Here is a 22032-nt window from a genome sequence, read left to right on the forward strand (position 1 = left end):
CTCTGTGTAAATCAGTCACATGTTTGAAGCCTGAAGATGGAAGCCTCAGGAAAAATGAAAGGCAGTCACATCTTTACTCAGCTTTCAGGAATTCCCGGGAAGTAGACTTCCATGCGCGTACTTGTTGCCTAGATGTTCTGTAGGTTTCACTGAATGTGTGACCGGGGACAGCATCATGGGCACGTTGTCATGGAGAGACGCAGCCTGGACCATGAATGAAGGCGGCCCCGGCACCACTCTTGTCCGGGTGGCTGTCACCAGTGACAGCCTCGCTCTTTGAGAGGAGAATACCACAGGGCTTACTTTCATGGCCTGTTGATGGGAGTACAGCTTCATGTACTTACCCCCAAAATTCTACAACAAGAACTATATGTATTCTGTGGTTTAAGAAGTAAAAATTAAAACAGAAGACATTTAACTGACATTTTCCTGCCAGTTAAAAAAAGACTGCTGGGGTTCATTTTTGTGGCAGAACACCCTGGTCCCTGGCCCCTGGCCCCACTGTTCTGTAAGAGAAGAGTGAGACCCCCACATATGGCCTTTAACACTCTGACTACGTGATTCTACCAGCTTGTTTGGCTTTTGTTGTATTGGGGGAGGGGTTCTGTGTTTTTGTTGTTTTTCTTTTTTTTAATTGAATTTATTGGGGTGACTGGTTAATAAAATTATATAGGTTTCAGGTGTACAGTTCTATAATACACCATCTGTATATTATGTGTTCTCCACCCCATGTCAAGTCTCCTTCCATCACCATTTCCCCCCTTTACTCTCTTCTACCACCCCTTACCCCCCTTTTCCTCTGGTAACCACCACATTGTGGGCTGTCTATGAGGTTTTGTTTGTTTTGGTTAATCCCTTCACCTTTTTCACCCAGCCTCCCAACCCCCCTCCCCTCTGACACCTATCGGTCTGTTCTCTGTATCTATGAGTCTGTTTCTATTTTGTTTGTTAGTTTTTTGTGTTCGTTAGATTACACATATAAGTGAAATTATATGGTAGAGGTTGTTTTTGTTTTTGTTTGCACGGGTAGAAAAGAACAGAATTATATACTTCGTTTCTTTAGTACTATTTTGGGTATCTAAAAGGTAAAAGACAATCCAATTAATACCGTTTTTACATGTAATAGTCAATATTGCTCACTAACTAAATTCCTTCATAAAACGGGGAAATAAGTTTCTTCGTAGGACATACTCTTAGAAGGAAAATTTGCCAAATACTGTGTAGTTATTTTATATTTATTTCACATGATAGATCTGATTTCTTAAATACCATCAATGCAGGCAAATATTGATTTTTCCTTGTAATGGTCATCTCTCTGCTTGTGGACTAGCAAAATCAGAGTATGATTAGTAAGTGGATAGATTTTTATTAAGTGCAGCTAATACTTGAGGAGACATTTTTTCTCCACATTTCACGTCATTTTCTAATTATGTACAGAAAAATGCTATTGTGAAAGCTACGGTTTATTTCATTTTCCAAGTACTCATCATTAGTATACAAAAACACAATTGATTTTTATATATTGACCTTTTATCCTATAAGATTCACTTATTAGTTCTAGGAGCCTTTTTGTACATTTGTCAGGATTTTTGTATGCACATAATAATGTCTGCAAGTACTATCAGTTGTACCCTATTGAAAAGCCTTTCTTTTTGTCATAAAATTGTTTTTACTGCCTTAAGTGTGGATCTGTTGCTATACTCTATTCTGTTCCATTGTTCTGCTTGTCTATCTCTTGTACCATAGTCTCTTGGTGACTTAAATAATAAGCCTGATGGGCCCTGGCCAGGGTGACATAGTGTTGCAGGTCCCATTCCCATCGAGACATGTACAGGAGGCAACCGATCAATATTTTTCTCTCACATCAGTGTTTCTCTCTCTCTCTCCCCACCCCCTTCTTCTCCTCTCTCTAGAATCAGTAAAAAACATATCCTTAGGTGAGGATTCATACACACACAAAAACAAACAACAAAAAACCAGACTGCTGGTATTATTGAGAGTCTGTAGATCAATTTAGGGAGAATTGGCATTTTAACAATATTGAGTCTTGCAGTTTGTGAGCATGGTACTTTCCTTGCTTTATTTCATTGGCTAGCACTTCCAGTAGAGCATTGAAGTCATGAGAGCAGGCCTCATTGCCTGTTCCTCATCTTAGAGGGAAAGCGTTCTGTATTTCACTGTTAAGTATGATGTTAGCTATAGTTTTTTCATAGATGCCTGTTACCATGTTGAGGATATTCCTTTTCCAGGTTTAACGAAAGTTTTTATCATGAATGGATGTTGAATTGTGTCATATGCTTCCTCTGTATCTACTGAAATTATATTCTTTTTCTCCATTCTCTTCGATACTGTTTCTTCAAATATTTTCCTGTCCCCTCCTTCCTTTGGGGATTACAGTTAGTCAGCTGAGACTGTTGTTGTGTAGGGGTTTTTCAAGTGTGTTGTTTTTTTCTTTTTAAGTTAGAGATGCTAAAGATCTTCTGTTGTCTCAGAAAGAAGGAATGAGTGTATATGTCCATGTGTGCTTTAAAATTAAAGTATATCAGAAATTTTCAAATTAGTTAATGAAAATATATTAGACTTGTTTATTATGTTTTAAATTGACAGAACATTTATCTTCAGAGAAATGTAGAGCATTTTCTTTCTCATTTATATTTCCAGTACTGAATTACCTTGTTTGCATCTGCTGAATTATAGGATTCAGCAGTAGTGATGAAATGTTTCTTACATTACATTAACTTTTGTAAATAAGAATTTTTTCTTATTTTCAGGTACAGATTTATGAATTAGAGGAACATAAGATTGAAACATGGAGGGGTAAGTACTGTGGGGTATTTAAAATATTTTACTATCAGAAAACATGTTTTACTTCATATATAAAATGTTTTAATTTCACAGATCCTTCTCTCTCTGCTTAATGATAAAATAAATTGCATTAGTTAAAACATTTATTTATATCTTAGTTTTGATAGTATGCCATCTACTGTGTATATTACCCATTCTGTTTAATAGAAATTTATAGAGAACCTGTAGCAGGTCTTTATACTAAGCCCAGGAATGTGAAGATGAGTAAGCTAAACAGTGCCCATATCTCTGCCCGCAGTGGAGCCACCATTTCAGTACGAAGTATTACCCCCCAAAAAAATTGCCTTTGTATGAAAAATGCACCAGAGGAATGCCTAAGATTAACAAGAGCAAGGATCTGTTCTTATTTAAAGTTAATAATTATTTCTTTACCAATTATGGAGAAACATAGAACAAGTGAACCTTGAACTACATGATTGGGATCAGATAACATGAAAGTAATGTCCCAATTGCTTTGTTTTACTTGTAACATTGAAATTCACCCTCTCCCTTAATCACGGTACCCTTTCTGAAATGGGGCCATTTCAAGTTGCACAATTGTGAAACTGTTCTGTGTCAGTGAGACGCATCATGCTGGATTGGAGCAGAGGTGGGCGGCCAAGGACTGTCAGCAGGAATACCATAGATCAGTGGTTCTCAACCTTTCTAATGCCGCGACCCTTTAATACAGTTCCTCATGTTGTGGTGACCCCCAACCATAAAATTATTTTTGTTGCTACTTCATAACTGTAATTTTGCTACTGTTATGAATCGTAATGTAAATATCTGTGTTTTCCGATGGTCTTAGGCTCTACAGCAGGTTGAGAACCGCTAGCAGGGTCGCCTAAGACCATCGGAAAACGCAGATATTTACATTACGATTCATAACAGTAGCAAAATTACAGTTATGAAGTAGCAACAAAAATAATTTTATGGTTGGGGGTCACCACAACATGAGGAACTGTATTAAAGGGTCGCGGCATTAGAAAGGTTGAGAACCACTGCCATAGATAAAGGACTGGTGGGAATCACTGAGGAGGGAGTTTTGGGGGTGGGGGAGTGGCGCCTAGAGAGAAATGGAGGGACCAGTTGAAGGAAATTTTTGAATTTAAAATTGAAATTTTGCTTTGTACTTCCCATAGTCCACTTGGTATGATAAGCAACCTTTGTGCCTAGCTGTGAAATGTGAACATCCATTGGAATTCTCTAAAGGGCTAGGGGACTGTTAATTCCATGTGATTTAGAAGTTTTCATTGTGTGGTAGATTTGATTTATGATGGCATTATCAATTCAAACTAAACAAAGCCAGCATGGGATCCATATCTTAGCACTGCCTATTATGATGTGAAAGTGCATATAACAACACTAAGACAGTTACTTCTTGTCAAATTCTACTGTATAAGTCATCTTAAACCAGGTTTAAGTATATTTACATTTTAACATTACATGGTTATTCAGCACTAATAACAATGTCAACATATCCTTGAATGCCTTCTGTATAGAAACTTCAGTAAGTTAGTTGATCTTTACAAAGATAATTTCTACACTAGAGAGCTTCCCTGGGATGCAGTGAATTTTGAGCATCAGTTTGGTAAAATCAAACTTAATAACCTTTCGGGAACAAAGTCTGTTGCAGTTTTTATTTTTTAACTTACGAGAATTAGTTCTAAAGGACTTCGTTCATGCTTCCGCTCCTGAGGGTGGCAGTAACATGGTAGCATCTAGTGCCCTCTGCTGGCATCGCTTTTATCAGGTTTCTTGGCTTCTCGTTTTTGCAGCATCTCTTGTAATACTCTTGTTAAATATTTAACTTGTCCACAGAGGCAACATTCAGTTTGAGAGTTACTTAAAATAGCCATAACTATAATTAACAGGATAGTGTTCAGTCAATGAAATTTAATTTGGGTCTTTAATTATTATCTATAAATTGAAGAGTATTTTAATTTATGTAATCATTGCAAACAGCAAATATGTTACTAATTACATCTTTTCTTTCTGTAAATACAGAGCTTTATTTACAAGAAACATTTAAGCCTTTAGTGAATATATCTCCAGATGCAAGGTAAACTTGGGCCGTTTTTCTCCTTTGAAAACATTCACTCAGATCCATCTGTTTTGTTACGATGATTGATTGGTTAACAGATTTTTCTTATCTAGATAAGGGCCAGCCTCCTTAATTCCAAATATTAAATTCAGTAAGTCTAGAGATAATAAAAATCACAGCTATTATTGATGCAAGGGATTGATAATGGACTAGGGAGCTGGTCATACTAAGCAGTTTGGAAATTCAGGTCACCTGTAGCAGAAATCACCTAGGCAGCTCATTAGGACTGCAGATCCCTGGGCTCTGCCCCCACCTGTGAAACCGTCTGGGGGAGTTGCCCGGGAGTGCCCAGCATGCTGACGTGCTGTGAAGGTGAAAAGTCAGTCTCTCTTAGCCATCGGTCCGGAGGTGGCCCAGAAGAAGGGCTGCCCTCTCCGAAGTCTTCCAGCCCATACATTTTTTTACCAAGCCTCTGGGATGGCTCTCGTACATTTCCACGCTTATCTGAAAGCATTCTTAACTCTAGAACCCCAGCGAGAAAAACTGGAATATTGATTTTTAGTATTTTATTTCCAAATCCCAACAGACACACCTACCGTGCCTCCTGGTTGGCAGTCACAGGAGAGGCCAGAGCTGCCCAGAAGTGGCTGGCACAGCAGGAAGCAGCCAGCGGCCGGTCCAGGCCTGCCCCTCACAGCTGCCTCTGCCGCTGGTGGTGTCGCCCATTAGCTTTCCTAGGGGTTGGCGTCTGTCATTTCTCAAATAAAAGCAGTAAATGTGCTTCTAGAAAACGGCCAGAGATTTGTAGCTCACACTAGTGTTTGAGATTTATTAACACAGATTGTGAAAAAAAAATCAGAATATTTACCAAGATCTCCAGCTTAAAACTTTTCCAAACCACTGTTTTAAGTCATTCGACCTCTTATGATTGTAATATAAAAACACTGGAAATGCTTTGAAAGCAGGGGTGGTCCAAAGCTTTCTAATTTGTCCTGAAAGCTTCCTAACAACTTTAATGGCTTTTCCCGCAGCCTCTTCGATGCTGTAAACTCGTTGATCAAAAATAAAATCCACAGATTGCCAGTTATTGACCCTATCAGTGGGAATGCACTTTATATACTTACCCACAAAAGAATCCTCAAGTTCCTCCAGCTTTTTGTAAGTAGTTTTTAGTGTTTTTAAAGACATAGCTGCATCTACTTTATAACTAATTTACTTCAAGTAAATTGGGTCCTGTTGCCCTCAGTAGCAGAAATCGTTAGTTGTGAGGTCTCCATTTCTAAACTTCAGTTTCTCAACTTACTGCTATTTGAATTGTACATTCTCAGAAGTTGATTCCAATTAAAAAATATCCAAATAATAAAACACTTGGAATTCTCTATTTAAATTAGAATATTTTACCACCTAAAATATTCTAATTTGCAAGTCAGTCTAATTAAGGAATTACTACACAAGATAAATTGAGCCAATATTTATAGCAAATTGCCTTCCGATGCTTTATTGGGATCATGGTTTTGGAAACATATATTCAAAAAGTACTGTCCCCAGAATTAGCTTATTCTCATGGCAGCCGTGAGAGGAAAACCCAAAGCAAATAAAATTTTGGCAAGAGAATACCATGTTGGTCCAAATTAGGGCTGTGTCATCTGTAAGTTTTTTCAACTGGATTTCATAATCATACAAATGGTTTCATAATCATACAAAACTTAGACCCTCTTCAGTCGGCAGGTTTCAAAGAGCTCAAAGGGACCGAGTGTTCACAAGAGGGCTTTAAATTTTTCTTTTTAATGATAGGCACTGAATTTGATTTTTTTCCTGTTAAGGACATGCACTGAATTTGACCTTATAGGTAATTGGTCAGCTAGAACCAATAGGCGGCTTCATTCATGGTTCAGAAGAGATCATTTGAAGAGTCTTTTTTTTTTTTTTTTAAGAAGTTACTAGACATCAACAATGTGCCTCAGATTAGCTCTCCCATTCCTTACCTACTGCTTCAAATAAGGCAATGGAATAGTGTGCTGGAGTGGGGAACACCGCCCACCTCTGCGGGACAGAGCACCGGGGGTGTAGTTACTGGGAGAAACTCCTGTCCGTCAAACCAGTCCCATATTTGAATAGTTTACGTGGAAAAGTAACACGCCTCATGTTTAAATTAATGCTAAGGAAGAAGGTAGGAAGGAGAAGCGTCATTTACAGAAAGGCATGAGGTTTGATAGAAAGATGATCCAGGGAGGAAGAATTGGGGACATGTAGGTGCTGTTGATCAGACCTGACATCAAATGAGCTGGGAATGAAGTCACCTTAGCAATGACCTTTCACAGGACCGGGGTGGGCGGGCATGAAAGGCCCACAGGTCCGAGCCCAATTTACCCCTTCGAGACAGCATTTTAAAGTAATTCTAATCCCAAGAGCTAAATACTGTTCAGCATTTACAGTAAGTTAGGCACTGTCCTAAGCAGGTCACATGATGAATCTAACCCTCACCACCACCCTCTCAGGTAGGTGTTTTTATTAATCCCATTTATAAGTGATGAAACCCATCGAGGCTGAGTGGCTGCCACCGTCACTGCTGGCAGGCTGACCAGCAGCCTTTCTCAGCCCCTTCCCCCCATCCTCCCCCCCCCTCCCGCCGAGTCCAGTGACTCTGAGGCGAGTGACTCCGAGGCGAAGTGGTCAAGTTCCCGGCACCTTCCCATGGCTTCGCTGCCTTAGGAAGGGAGCAGCAATTTGAGACAAGCCTCTGGTGTTTTCTCCTCTATAAAACTAAAGGAGGTTGCCTCTGCTGGTACTGCCTTGTATTTGGGCCAATATGGTAATTAGAGCCATGCTAGTAGAATAGCTGAATAGCTAGAGGTTTTCTGATCATAATACAGAACTTTAAAGACGTTTCAAAATCTGACTTTTACTGAACTGTGAGCTCATTTTCTGAGAGAGTGTTCCCCTTGGGGACATTTGACCGCCAGCCTAAGCACACAGTATGGAACAGGGGTTATCCTGCATCACAGCGGGCTAGATGACCTAATAGGGCTTTCTTTTTTCTCTCTAAATTTCTAGGAGTCTCATGATTTGAATATTGATGAACTCTTTGACTTGAACATTTTGTTTCTTCTAATTGTTCATCTTTCCCGATAATTATAAGGTACACCAGGAGGATGGAATCAGCTATACCCTGTATAAAAGGTGGACTTTTGAAACCATAGACCCTATTTTGTTTTAATCAAATGTGACCCTAGACTTCCCTCTTCTGACTTCTCCCTCCTCCTCTAAAACAGCTGTGAAAAAAAAAAAAGTTCACTTTCAAAGGGTTTTTTAATTCTGTTTAGTTGGCTTGTCCTTTATTCCTAGTAGACAAAAACCAGAGCCCTCAAAGGAGAGTTCCGGGTGTGAGTGGAGGCGGATGGTGTGAGGACGAGCTTACAGCTCGGACCGCCACCATCAAACACTTGGGTTTGGAAATGTGTGGGTTCTCATAAGTATTACCTAGTGAGGACCCAGGAGCAGGGGTTTCCCGTGAATACTTACGAATAAGGATTCTTGGTGGCTTCTGGGTCTTAACTTCCAAAGAGACCTGTTGTTCCCTTCTATCCTCTTTTCAGTGGGCAGAGAGAAGGGGAAATGTTACACTGTTAGTACTTTGCAGTATTTTACTAAGTAGTTAAAGATACTGGACTTAAATAAACTGGTTTGAACAAAAGACAATTCTTAGTGTAACATTTTCATATTGATTCAGATTGTTAGAAAAGACTGGCTTGAATCTGTCGCACTAGTTTTTCATTCATGTGGATATGTGAGCCTGTTTGGGTCTAGAGCAGGGGTGGGCAAACTTTTTGACTCGAGGGCCACAATGGGTTCTTAAACTGGACTGGAAGGCCAGAACAAAAGCATGGATGGAGTGTTTGTGTGAACTAATATAAATTCAAAGTAAAGGAGCGGAGGGGAGAGCAAGAGAACAGGATAGAACAGCCGGATCCGACCCGCGGGCCGTAGTTTGCCCACGGCTGGTCTAGAGCATTTGCACTTGTCCTCCCGTTCAGATGTCCGATATGCCAAAGCCCGCCTTCATGAAGCAGAACCTGGACGCACTGGGAATCGGGACCTACCACAACATCGCCTTCATCCACCCCGACACACCCATCATTAAAGCCCTGAACGTCTTCGTGGAGAGACGAGTGTCCGCCTTACCTGTTGTGGATGAGTCAGGTCTGTTTGGCCATTAACAGAAAAACTATTTATCTCAGTAAAGTTACTGTCAGATGGCCTTGCACCTGAGCTAAGTGGGGGAAATGAACATTTAGACATGGTGAATAAATTCAGCACTGAGGAGCACTCCGGATATTAAGAACTTTAAACTGGCATATTTTCACACTTGCCATTAATACAGGATTTTATGTTCATTTAAAAATAGACACACTAGTTCTATTTAGCAATATGTAATTCTTAATCATGGCCTAGTTAAGATTGATTTTAAATGTTATTTTTTGTTCCTAAGATACTTTTCTAACATATATTTTCATTTTAGGGAAAGTCGTAGATATTTATTCCAAATTTGATGTAATTGTAAGTATTTTTAATTTTGTTAAACCTGTCATCTAAAATGCATTTAAAACATACTAATTCATTTTTGTGGTTTTTCCATCTTTTAATGATTTCTAGCTTTTTGGAGTGTAAAGATCTTATCAGAGAATTCCATAGATGCCCTGTAGTAATTGTACTTTTAACATTCATTGGTTTAGCAATTAATAATATACTAATAGTATTTGATAACCTTTGTCTTTTCAATACATGTATAGTATAGTTTATCCATCACCACAGCATGCGTATATATTTTAAATCGTCTTTGTTCTATGTGGAGACATTGTTTATTCCACCAACGGGCAGGTGTTTAGTGCATCTGAACTTATGCGTGCATCCCGTTGTTTGATGATTGGGGACAACTGTTCTAAAGAAGACAGAAAATGTACCAAATAGTTAGGTAAATCCCATTTGCATCCCTGGTTTAAACTAGGTTGATTTTGGTGTTCCATCTTTCCACATGATGCTTTTTTTCTCATTCATTTTAAATGTACTTCCTTAGAGCCTTCCATTCCTTCTAAGAATGGGAACTGAAACTTGGTAGTGCCACATGTGCGCATCATCGGGGGCCATAATATTGACCCCAGCCTTAAACACTCCTTTGCAGCTATCCCAAGGCCTGTTTCATCCTATTCTGTTTAACATAAGAGACGCCAGAAAATACGTTCATTGGAATTTGGCTGAGTGGGGCCTGCTCAGGTTAATGAGAACCCCGAGGGGCTCCTAAGGAGAGTCCATTGACACTTCTTCACCCTACATCAGTCCAACTCTCAAAAGACAATTTATTCAGGAAGGAGCCTTGGGAGGCAGGGGAAATCTTTAGAAGGACATGCGGTCAAATTAACAAAGTTGCTCCACGATTAAGGTCCGCCTTATAAGCTTTAATTCTCACTGCGATGACACATTACAAGCTGGTGTGCTGGTACTGCATAAGCATTGATGTGTTTAAAATCACATGGCTTTAAACTTACTAATCACGGTCACTAGTGTGAACTTAAATGAAAGCATGTAATGCATTCTGATACTTTATTACAGAACCTTGCTGCTGAAAAAACATACAATAACCTAGATATCACCGTGACCCAGGCGCTTCAGCACCGTTCCCAGTATTTCGAGGGCGTGGTCAAGTGCAGTAAGCTGGAAATATTGGAGACCATTGTGGATAGAATAGTAAGAGCGGAGGTGAGATGACTGTTCCACATTCCTTTCCCCCACTCCCCATCCCCCAAGTCATACGAGCTGTAACCAGTGAATGGCGCCTCAGGAATTGTGAATCTCAGGACCAGCCCATGGGGCCATCTTCAAGTTCAGTGGGAGGACACAGTTCCCTGTTCCAGAACCTAGCATGTTACCTGGCACATAGTGGGTCATCTGTAAATATTCATTGAATGCAATTTATAAGTCCTGTTATCAAGTAAACTGGTAAGATACTGCCATGTTTAAAAAATACATACTTGAGGAAACAGGTCCCAAGAGCTTCAAGTTCCATTAGGGTATTTACAAATCAAAAGTTAAAAAAGTACAATTATACGGTTTTAACAAAGTAAATGATAAAATGTATTCTGATTTTTTTCAAGTTGAAGTAATTTTCTCTCTCCCCACTCAGTACCTCTCCCTCACGATTTAGTAACCCTGTCTTCTGACCCTCGGCACTCATGTCCCGTTATACTTACTACTGTAGGATTTTCAAGTATAACGGACATGAGTGCCGAGGGTCAGGAGACGAGGTTACTAGACATTTATCTAACTCAGTGTGCCCATTCCTAAAATCATTTTTTTTCCCTTCCTTGTTAGACAGGAAGAGGAATATTCTCTGTTCATCACTCTAGGACTGAAGGATGCAACTATGTTCCTTCTCTAATTAGGCAAAATCAATTCATGACGATAAGTCTGCTTTGATGATTATCATAAATGCAAGAGCGCAGTCCAAGAATGAAAGTACCTGATTATTTTACAGGCTAATAACAAGCGACCAGCTTGTTTTCTGAAAGCTTGGTGAGAAGCAGGGCGCAGTGCTCCATGCTGGGAGCCAGCCTTGCAGAACCCACCCAGCCCTGCCCCCTGCCCTCCTCCGAGGTGACTCCCCAGCTTCAACTGTCATGGCTGCAGTGTGTCACTAGAATCTGAATATGAAGTCTTCCCTTTCTCTTTTCTTTTTTTAAAATATATTTTTATTGATTTCAGATATGAAGGGAGAAGGAGAGATAGAAACATCAATGATGAGAGAGGATCATTGATCAGTTGCCTCCTGCATGCCTCCGACTGGGGATTAAGTCCTCAACCTGGAAATGTGCCCTGACCGGGAATTGAACTGTGACCTCCTGGTTCATAGGTCGACGCTCAGCCACTGAGCCACACTGCCTGGGAGAGTCTTTCCTTTTTCTACCTGAATTTAATATCCATCACTACTTGTTTTGCAAAGAGGTGTAATTGACTTAGGAATATGTCTTAACTTTTTTATTAATGTCCTTAGAATTGTGTGCCTTTTGAAGATCATAATCAGAAATAGATAAGGCATCCTTCCTATGGACATCCAAATGGTGGAATCCTTTATTTTTTTTTTAAATAAATCTTTATTCAGATTATTACAATTGTTTCTCCTTTTTCCCCCCATAGCTCCCCTCCACCCGGTTCCCACCCCACCCTCTGCCCTTAGGCCCCCCCCCACTGTCCTCATCCATAGGTGTATGATTTTTGTCCAGTCTCTTCTTGAACCCCCCCCCCATAACTCTTTCCCCCTGAGAATTATCAGTCCACTCCCTTTCTATGCCCCTGATTCTATTATATTCACCAGATTATTCTGTTCCTCAGGTTTTTAATTCACTTGATTTTTAGGTTCACTTGTTGATAGATATATATTTGTTGTTCATAATTTTTATCTTTGCTTTTTTCTTCTTCCTCTTAAGAATACCTTTCAGCATTTCATATAATACTGGTTTGGTGGTGATGAACTCCTTTAGCTTTTTCTTATCTGTGAAGCTCTTTATCTGCCCTTCCATTCTGAATGATAGCTTTGCTGGGTAGAGTATTCTTGGTTGTAGGTTCTTGCTATTCATCACTTTGAAAATTTCTTGCCACTCCCGTCTGGCCTGCATAGTTTCAGTTGAGAAATCAGCTGACAATCGTATGGGTGCTCCCTTGTAGGTAATTAACTGTTTTTCTCTTGCTGCTTTTAATATTCTCTCTCTGTCTTTTGCTTTTGGCATTTTAATTATGATGTGTCTTGGTGTGGTCCTCTTTGGATTCCTTTTGTTTGGGGTTCTGTGCACTTCCTGGACTTGTAAGTCTATTTCTTTCACCAGGTGGGGGAAGTTTTCAGTCATTATTTCTTCAAATAGGTTTTCAGTATCTTGCTCTCTCTCTTCTTCTGGCACCCCCATAATTCTGATGTTGGTACGCTTGAAGTTGTCCCAGAGTCTTCTTACACTATCTTCAACTTTTTGGATTTTTTTTTCTTTTTGCTTTTTCGGTTGAGTGTTTTTTGCTTCTTTGTATTTCAATTCTTTGACTTGATTCTTGTGTTCCTCTAGTCTGTTGTTGGGTCTCTGTATAATATTTTTTATTTCAGTCAGTGTATGTTTAATTTCTAGTTGGTCCTTTTTCATATCTTCGAGGGTCTTGTTATATTTATCGGCCTTTTCTAGGATATTCTTGAAAAGCCTTATAACCGTGGTTTTGAATTCTATATCCAGTCATTTGTTTTCCTCCATTTCTTTCGTTTGTAATCTGTTTCTTTGATGCCGCATTTTCACTGCTTCCCTGAGTTGGTAGGGTAGATTTGTGTGCTAGGTTTTCTATATGGCCCAGTGGGTCAGCCTCCCCAGTTAACCTGAGGTGGACACTCTTGGTGCACCCCTTTGTGGACTGTGTGTACAGCCTTGTTGTAGTTAAGTCTTGATTGTTGTTGGTATCACTGGGAGGAATTGACCTCCAGGCCAGTTGGCTGTAAGGATCAGCTGTGTCTATGCTGGGAGAAGTTCGGTGCTGGAGACAGCCTTATAGGATTAGACTTGCCAAATTGCAATAGCCTCTGTGCTCAGCTTGGATGGGGTGGAGTCTCAGGGCAGAGCAGACAGTCTTGGCTTCCAGTCAGCCTTGCCCTTGCGTGCACGTGCGCGCCTTCAGACCTCTGCCTTCCCCAGCTCCCTAGTCTCCGCCCGAGAGTCCATATTCCCCCCACAAGAGCGTGGGTCCCCAGGGGCTCGCCTGGAACTGGGGTTCAGTGAGGTCAGAACTGGGGCTCAGTGCAGTCAGGAGCTTCTGACTCCCATCCACTAGGGAAAGCCTGTGGCAACCTCCGCAGCCTTTGTGCGCACTGGCATGCGCGCGCCTCCAGACCTCTGCCTTCCCCGGCTCCCGAGTCTCCGCCCGAGAGTCCAGATTCCCCCCCGTAAGAGCGTGGGTCCTCAGGGGCTCGCCTGGAACTGGGGTTCAGTGCAGTCAGAACTGGGGTTCAGTGCAGTCAGGAGCTTCTGACTCCCTTCTGCTAGGGAAAACCTGTGGCAACCTCCGCAGCCTTTGTGCACACTGGCGTGTACGCCTCCAAACCCCTGCCTGCCGGGGCTCCCCCTGGTCTCCCCTGGATCTCCGAGTCTCCAGGTGCCTTTCTCTCTACCAGACAGTCCAGACTCCCCCTGTATGAGCCTGGGTCCACTGGGTTTCTCCCGGAACTGGGGTTCAGTGCAGTCAGAACTGGGGTTCAGTGCGGTCGGGGGCTTCCTTCCCCCTTCCGCCAGAGAAAGTCAGCCACGCTCTCAGCCGCCCTTCCCCTCTGCGCGCACAAAGACCCTTTGCCGTACTTCCAATTCTCTGTGAGCTTTTCTCTTTCCTTCTAGTTGTAGAATTTTCACTCAGCCAGCTTTCCTGTGGTTCTGGATGGTGTCCGTTCTGTCTTTTAGTTGTAGTTTTGAAATTGTTGTGCGAGGCAGCAGTTTAGGTGCTTACCTATGCCGCCATCTTGGTTTCTCCCCCTGGAATCCTTTATAACGATTAAAATTCATGTTAAAGAATGTTGATGCTATAGAAAAACATTAACAAGATACTGCTAAGAGAAAAAGCCATTACAGTACTGCATAACAGCATGATTCTTTGTGTAACATACATGCACATACATAGAAAAGCAGCCAGAAGGACTCCTACCATAGTGGTAACAGCGACTGTTTCTGGGTGACAGAGCTCTGGTTGTGCCAAACTCCTCTGTGTCCCTAGCTCTCTGTGAGCACCTGTCACATCAGGTAGAAGAAAAAAGTATCTGGCTAGTCCTGAAGTTCATCTGGTGAACAAAAGAAATTTCATTGTTATATGAAATAGGTCATTGAGGAAAATATGTAATTGAACTGTTTCTCAACTTATCCATCCTGGCTTTCCTCATTAAAATAATTTCTTTCACCAGGTGACTTCTCAGTGGGGGACAAAGACCAATTTTCAGCTTCATCATAGTTTGTTAGGAGAAGGGTATGCAGTACCAGTGATGACATTTCTCCAAAGGAGACATACATGTGGACAGCAGACATATGAAGAGATACTCAACATCATTAATCCACAGGGCAATGCAAATTAAAACCACAATGAAATATCACGTCACACCTGTCAGAATGGCTAATAGCAATAAATCAATAAACCATGAGTGTTGGCAAGAATGTGGAGAGAAGGGAACCCTCTTGCACTGTTAATGGGAATGTAAATTGGTACAACCACTATGGAAAACAGTATGGAGGCTCCTCAGAAATTTATAAATAGAACTACCTTATGAGCCAGCAATTCCATGAAAACACGAATTTGAAAAGATATATGCACCCCATGTGTCTGTAGCATTATTCACAACAGCCAAGATATAGAAGCAACCTAAGTGTCCATCGATAGATGAATGGATAAAGAAGGACATATATACAATGGAATATTATTCAGCTGCAATAAAAAGCAATGAAATCCTGCCATCTGTAACAACATGGATGGACCTAGAGAGTATTATGCTGAGTGAAATAAGTTAGAGAAACACAAATACCATATGATTTCAATTATATGTGGACTCTAAAAAAAATGAAATGAATAAATAAAAGAAAACAGAAAACAGACCCATAGTTATAGAGAACAAGCTGATAGTCGCCAAAGGGGAGAAGGCTGGGTAAACAACAACAAAAAAGACAAAGTATAAAAACAACTTCCCCCTCTTTCCATCTCCCTCCTGCATCCCCATTTTGTACCAGCGGGACCAGGTGTTAAATGGTTCCATATGGAGAAGAGGGTCTCCAAAGGAACTGACCAGTAGTAAGTTCTAAAGCTTTTAAATCTGAGACGTGGGATGTTCTGCTTCCTTTCCTATTCTAAGGATGCTTCGCTAGAGAAATACCTCAGAACATCACCTACTTCTTTATAAAAGACTTTCAAGTAGAAAAAGAGACATGACTATAACCTACTTGGCTTTACTGATTCATTTATCCTCTGAATATTATTAATATATGAACTTCATAGAGACATGATAAAAAATAAATAAAAAACAATCCCAGGGTAGTTAGTGGCCTATTAGTGCTCATTTGGACTTTTTCCCATGTGAAACAGAATCTGATAGTTGTTAGAAACTGAGATACTTTTAAAAATAAAAACTGTTTAAGAGAATATGATAGCTACATTGTACTTCATGTTTTGAGTTGTATCTTTCATATACTAATATTGTGAAATTTGAAAACTCAGCTGGACATGGCTGGCTAAATTGTTCTTAAAAGTAGTCAGGCATGCCCTTAGCTGGTTTGGCTCAGTGGATAGAGCATCGGCCTGCGGACTGAAGCGTCCCGGGTTCAATCCCGGTCAAGGGCACATGCCCGGGTTATGGGTTCAATCCCCCAGTAGGGGGCATGCAGGAGGCAGCCAATCAATGATTCTCTCTCATCATTGATGTTTCTATCTCTCTCCTTCTCCTTTCCTCTCTGAAATCAAAAAAATATATCTTTTTTTTAAGTGGTCAGGCAGTCCTGGCTGGTGTGGCTCAGTTGGTTGGGTGTCATCCATGCACCAAAAGGTTGCTGGTTGAAGTCCCGGTGAGGGCACATGCCCAAGTTTTGGACTCGATCCCTGGTAGAGGGCGCGCAGGAGGCAGACGATGGATGTTATACTCTCATGTTGATGTTTTTCCCTTTTCCTCTCTAAAAACCAATAAAAGTTTAAAATCTTAAATTTAAAAAAAAAAGTAGTCAAGCAGATCAGCATCACATTTGAACTGTAGAGCCAAAAACCTTCCCGTGTTTCTGTATGCTGTTACTTTCTGTGGTTTGTGGGATGGATCCACTGTAGAGTATCTGAAAGATATTTTTTTCCTATTTTCCATTTTAAAGCGTTTTATTTAAACTTGCTTACGTGGCCTACTTTTCTCTTGTTTGCAGGTCCATCGGCTGGTGGTAGTGAATGAAGCAGATAGTATTGTGGGTATTATTTCCCTGTCAGATATTCTGCAAGCCCTCATCCTCACCCCACCAGGTACAAAGACCAGTTTCTGACCTTCATCTCCTGAGACAGAGGCAGGGCACGCAGGCCACTGCTCCTCCGGAGGGTGGCTTCTATGCGTTCCTCTGTAAACCATTTTCATTTCCTTTGTGGTTGTGAAGTTTTATTCTTCTACTTGAATAAGAGAAAAGTTTGTAGAAAGCATCCTGACTCAGCCCCTCTCTGCCCAGCAGTGCCCGAATAATCAAGGATTCATTGCCAAGTTCATCAGAACCTTTTCCATTAAAAAGCTAACACCCTTCAGTTTTGCTTTCTTTTTAGGTCTGCTAACTGGAAAACAGGAGGGAAATTCTTTGGGTTCTAACTGTTGACACCATCTACACTTCAAAAACAAAATGACTTTCTAGTGTTTTGAGTATATAAAACAAAAGACATAACAGACTTTTTTCCATGAATAGTGCATGGAAATTAATTAACTATCAAACAGCACCGATGGCTAAACTCATTTTTGCCAGATTCGCTCTGAGCCTGCCCCCCGGGTCCCAGCCAGAAGCATGCCGGGGGCGTAGCCTTGGAAAAGAGTTGGTGTTCCTTCTGTGTCACACGTTAATAGTGGGGGGACTGTAGGGGTCCTAAACCCGCCAGCCCCTTTCCTTTTCTTCCCCCTCCTCCCCTCCTTGCCCCCAGTAAATACAAACAACCCAACCCTAGCTGGTTTGGCTCAGTGGATAGAGTGTTGGCCTGCAGACTGAAGGGTCCCAGGTTCGATTCCGGTCAAGGGCACATGCCTGGGTTGTAGGCTCGATCCCCAGTAGGGGTCATGCAGGAGGCAGCCAATCAGTGATTCTCTCTCATCATTGATGTTTCTATTTCTCCCTCTCCCTTTCTCTCTGAAATCAATCTATATATACATATATATAAAAGCCTAAGTGACTGGTTGACCAGTTGCTATGACGCGCACTGATCACCAGAGGGCAGACACTCAGTGCAGGAGCTGCCCCCTGGTGGTCAGTGCACTCCCACAGCCAACTTCCCATAGCCAGCCAATGTCCCATGGTCCCTCCCCGCAGTGGCTGGCCAACCTCCCATGGTCCCTCCCCCTGGCTGGCCAACCTCCTGCAGTCCCTCCCCCTGGCCAGCCAACCTCCCACTGTCCTTCCCCCCACCGGCTGGCCAACCTCCCATGGCCCCTTCCCCCAGCCGGCCAGCCCCCATCCCACCTCCCAATAGGCCCTGATCGCCAGCCAGGCTGAGGGACCCCCTGTGCACGAATTTGTGCACCAGGCCACTAGTAAAAATATATTAAAAAAAAAAAAAAATACAAACAACCCAGCCTTGGGCCACACAGACCAAGTCCAAGAATGCTAAGACAGTAGACAAGTGACATGCACTTTGAACTCTTAGAAGTTAAACATTCAAGTGTGTGTACTACGTTACAGTATTGATTTTTTCTTTCATTCAGAAATCAAACTAGCTGAGACTAGTTTTTACAGTTGACCTCTCACCTAAAGATGCCGCCCTTCAGGAGTCCCCACCACCCATGAGAAGGCATCACATTCCCTGAGTGGGAACCCCAAGGTTGTGATTCCAGTAGAGCAGGGACACACGGGGCCCAGGGCAGCAGCAGCACCTGGGCTTATACACCGAGGGCCCCGCCCACACCTTCCGAATCAGAAACCAGATATGGGGCCTGGTGTGGTCACTTTAAAATTTCAGATATTAGGGAACGTGAAACTCATGATAATCTTTATAATCATGAAATGTTGATAAAAAGAATAAATGAATATGAGATTGTTCATAACATTAAACTAAAGCTGGAAACAAGCCAGGTATCCTTGAGCAGAAGAATGGACTGGTTTGTTCTGTTTGGGCAGTGGAATGCTACAAGCATTGACTGTGAGCCACAGCTATGTGGGCAGTGGACAGCCCTCCAAGGCAGCGTCCAGCTGAGGAGCGGACCCAGCCAGAGAGAGATTACATGTATAGACAGCAAACAGCCCTTCCTGCACTTCAGGAAGAGGCCTCCTCTCTGGGCAGAGTCATCCATATGGGCACAGAACCTGGCACCGTCAGAGAAAGGCACCCTCTCCTGGTGGAGGAAGGCTCTCGGCTGTCCCTGGAGCCAAGATTCGTTGTGCATCGCAAACTCGGAGTAAACAGTGCAGTTCTTTATCCTCTCTATGCCTTCATGTCTTGAACCATGAGCACATTGGGCTGGATGGGTTTACATTTCCATCCAAATTTGATGGAGGGACCTGCCGTGCAGCAGGAATTGGAAACGTCTGTTACCACAGAGGGGGTGTGATAAAGATGGGTAGCCGAATTAGAATTCTTTATAATATAGAGTGGATAATGCTGTCTGTTTAGGAAAACGAACGCTCTGTGTTCCTATAACGACAAGTGAACACTGGGAGCAGACCTGTCAGAACACCGGGGCTGCCGGAACAGGTCAGCAGCCGGGCCTGATGCTCCCATGCGTGGGAGCGGCCTGGAATAATCATCCCAGGGTCCGGCTGGTGAGCCCCGCCCCGGGATCCCTGAGAGCTGTGGGTGTGTGCCAGCTGCGCACCTCATCGGGTCCCTCAGCTCCTTCAACTAGAAATGAGCAGGCCGATACAGGCCCTCGGTCCCTTCCGAGGTGCTTGGAGTTGAAACCAAAACCGTGAGTGCAAGCTGCTTGTGCACAATAAGGCACCATACCCAGGAGAGCACTGTTGGGTGGATGTCTATGGAATAATCAAGATGTACTTTTAAAGCATCTACTATTATGTGAATAAGAGGTACCAGAGTTATTCTTTTCACTGATAATGGACACAATTCCCCATAAAGGATACTGATACAATATAATGACATTGTCCCTCTTTCAAAAAGCTAGTTCATTGTCAAACTTAACTCAGACTCCCAAAATGAATCTAAGTATCTACACATACAACCAATGAGTCAGCAGACAGAGGGCATTAGCCACAATTTTTTAGTCCCTTATTTATTTTTATTTTTTGTTAATCCTCACCCCAAGGGTATTTTTTTCATTGATTTTTAGAGAGTAGAAGGGAGGGGGAGAGAGGTGTGAGAAAGAGCATACATTGGTTGCTTCCCACACCCCCCCCCCCCCAGGGGCCAGGGATGGAACCTGCAACCCAGGTACATACCCTTGACTGGGGATTGAACCTGCAACCCTTCAGTGTGAGGGCCGACGCTCTAACCACTGAGTCACACTGTCCAGGTTGCCCCCTTATTTTTTTTTTTAAATTGTTAATCTCTTTTAAAAGTTGAGTGTCTACTGAGAAAATGGGAGAGAAGCTGCTGTGATGAGAAAAACAATAACTCTCCCATCCCATTTTGAAATATCCTGGCCAGATCACGTTGGTGTTATGTGCAATTATCCTTAATTGTGTATAATGCTTTTTTTAAGACACTTTTATATGTCCAATAGAAGTACTTTGTATCTTCACTAAAATGTAAATACACATTTATTTTACAATTCTTTATCAGCAGAATCCTTTTCTGAATTAAATCTTGCATATTTAGAATTACAATATGTAATACCGATTGAAAGCATGCTGCAGTCATGGTGGGTGGAGGTGGGGAACCTGGAGCCCACCTGCTCAGTCCCTGCCCGTCCATTGCCCAGTACACAGGGACCTCCGATGTGGAGGAGCACGTGCTGTCAGGGATTTTGATATCCCTTTGAAACTTTCATTTTCCCTCTACTGACAGGTGTCAAACAAAAGGAGCCGAAAACTGAATGACTTTTGTGAATGGAGCCATTGTAGTACTTGAACTAAGATTCTGGGTCACACTTTGCCTCATGAACACTGACGCCATGGAAGAGAGGAAAATGGCCAAGAATGTATATCAGGGTTTAGTGATGGGTATTGTTTCCAGTGATGTTGAAACTAAGCATTAAAAAAGAGGACTATATGTTTTTGAAGGGTCAGGCTTGCATTAAAAGGCTATTTTCAGACCTCTGTCTGAAAGATTTCAAGTGCTGTATGTCATTAAAGTGCACTGTGTCCTGAAATGTTTATTATTTTTTTATTTCAAAGAATTCACTGGTATGGAACAGGAAACATGACATAAGGCGAGTGTGTGGCATACTCAGACCTAGTGCCTTATGTTGGACACAACAGCAGGTCGCCACATTGCTCGTGGCAGCCGGCGTGGAGCGTGGGGAAATGCCTACTGGCGTGTGAGTCTTTAAACCTTTACCAAATCAGTTTGTCTTCATTAGATTTGTCCAGCAGTTGTAATTTGATCATAAATAACTACTTTCTAAAACTTTAAGGGCACGTTTATGTTTAAGTGTTCTGAAACGTAGCGTAAACAAGACTACTTACAAACAGCTGTATTTATTTTTCCCTTTCATGTAATTTTTTTACACCTCTTTTGGTGGGTAAATGTCACCATGCCCACTGATAAACCATCAGTTGTTATTTTTAAATGACAACTTTCTCATTATTTAAGTTTGGGTCTGGAAAGGATGTGACTTTTAAAACAGCCACCGTGGGTTTTACAAGCTGAAGCTCTAAAAGCACCTGGGGACCTGCTCTGCTGGGCTGCAAGCAGGCAGCGGTTAGGAGGAAGCAAAGTGCCAGGAAGACGTCCGTTTTCTCTTGTGCATTGAATGTGAAATCATGCTGTCTGGGTGACTGCTGACGCGATTGTTTTTGTAAATGTTATTGCGGCACATACAGTGCTGTCATACGATTGAAGATAAACACAGTTTCCTAGTGTAAGTGCTCTGAAAATGTTGACATTGTACATATAAGTATAGTTTGTTTTTTTGTTTTGGGGTTTGTTTGTTGTTTTTCAGATTGAAAAATTAAAATAAATCTTAACTACCATTTTGTTAAAGGAGTTCTTCAAAATACCTTGTGTTTCAGCATATATTAATTAAAATTATATATGCAGTTTTCCACTTAGATATTTCTCCCCAAATAAAGGAGAACATGAATTCTCATATCCTTTTCCCATCATCCAAAAATAACCCTTAGTGATTCGATTCTTCAACTTCACATCTCTCCATACAGGGTGTCCCCAAGAAATGTATACACACTTTAACAGCTGATAGTTCAATTTTGGAAATGACATGTATTTTAATAAACACTGCCATTATAATTATTCAAAGCATGTGT

At 41.7% G+C, this 22032-nt stretch overlaps 1 protein-coding gene across 8 annotated transcripts in view; it reads left to right on the plus strand.

The window, feature by feature from the left end:
- PRKAG2 (protein kinase AMP-activated non-catalytic subunit gamma 2) overlaps positions 1-21741 on the plus strand; it is a 240043-nt gene extending 218302 nt beyond the window's left edge. For all 8 annotated transcript variants that reach the window (XM_080665942.1, XM_080665941.1, XM_080665945.1 and 5 more), the window contains 8 exons: positions 2772-2817; positions 4852-4906; positions 5920-6046; positions 8923-9088; positions 9408-9445; positions 10496-10642; positions 16837-16930; positions 20615-21741. In XM_080665942.1, coding sequence (XP_080522068.1) covers positions 2772-2817; positions 4852-4906; positions 5920-6046; positions 8923-9088; positions 9408-9445; positions 10496-10642; positions 16837-16930; positions 20615-20646 — 705 coding nt within the window. In that variant the 3' untranslated portion in view covers positions 20647-21741. The remainder of the gene's footprint in view (positions 1-2771; positions 2818-4851; positions 4907-5919; positions 6047-8922; positions 9089-9407; positions 9446-10495; positions 10643-16836; positions 16931-20614) is intronic.
- Positions 21742-22032: the final 291 nt, after the last annotated feature.

Source organism: Plecotus auritus (assembly GCF_963455305.1).
Source record: "Plecotus auritus genome assembly, chromosome: 4".
Lineage (NCBI taxonomy): Eukaryota > Metazoa > Chordata > Mammalia > Chiroptera > Vespertilionidae > Plecotus > Plecotus auritus.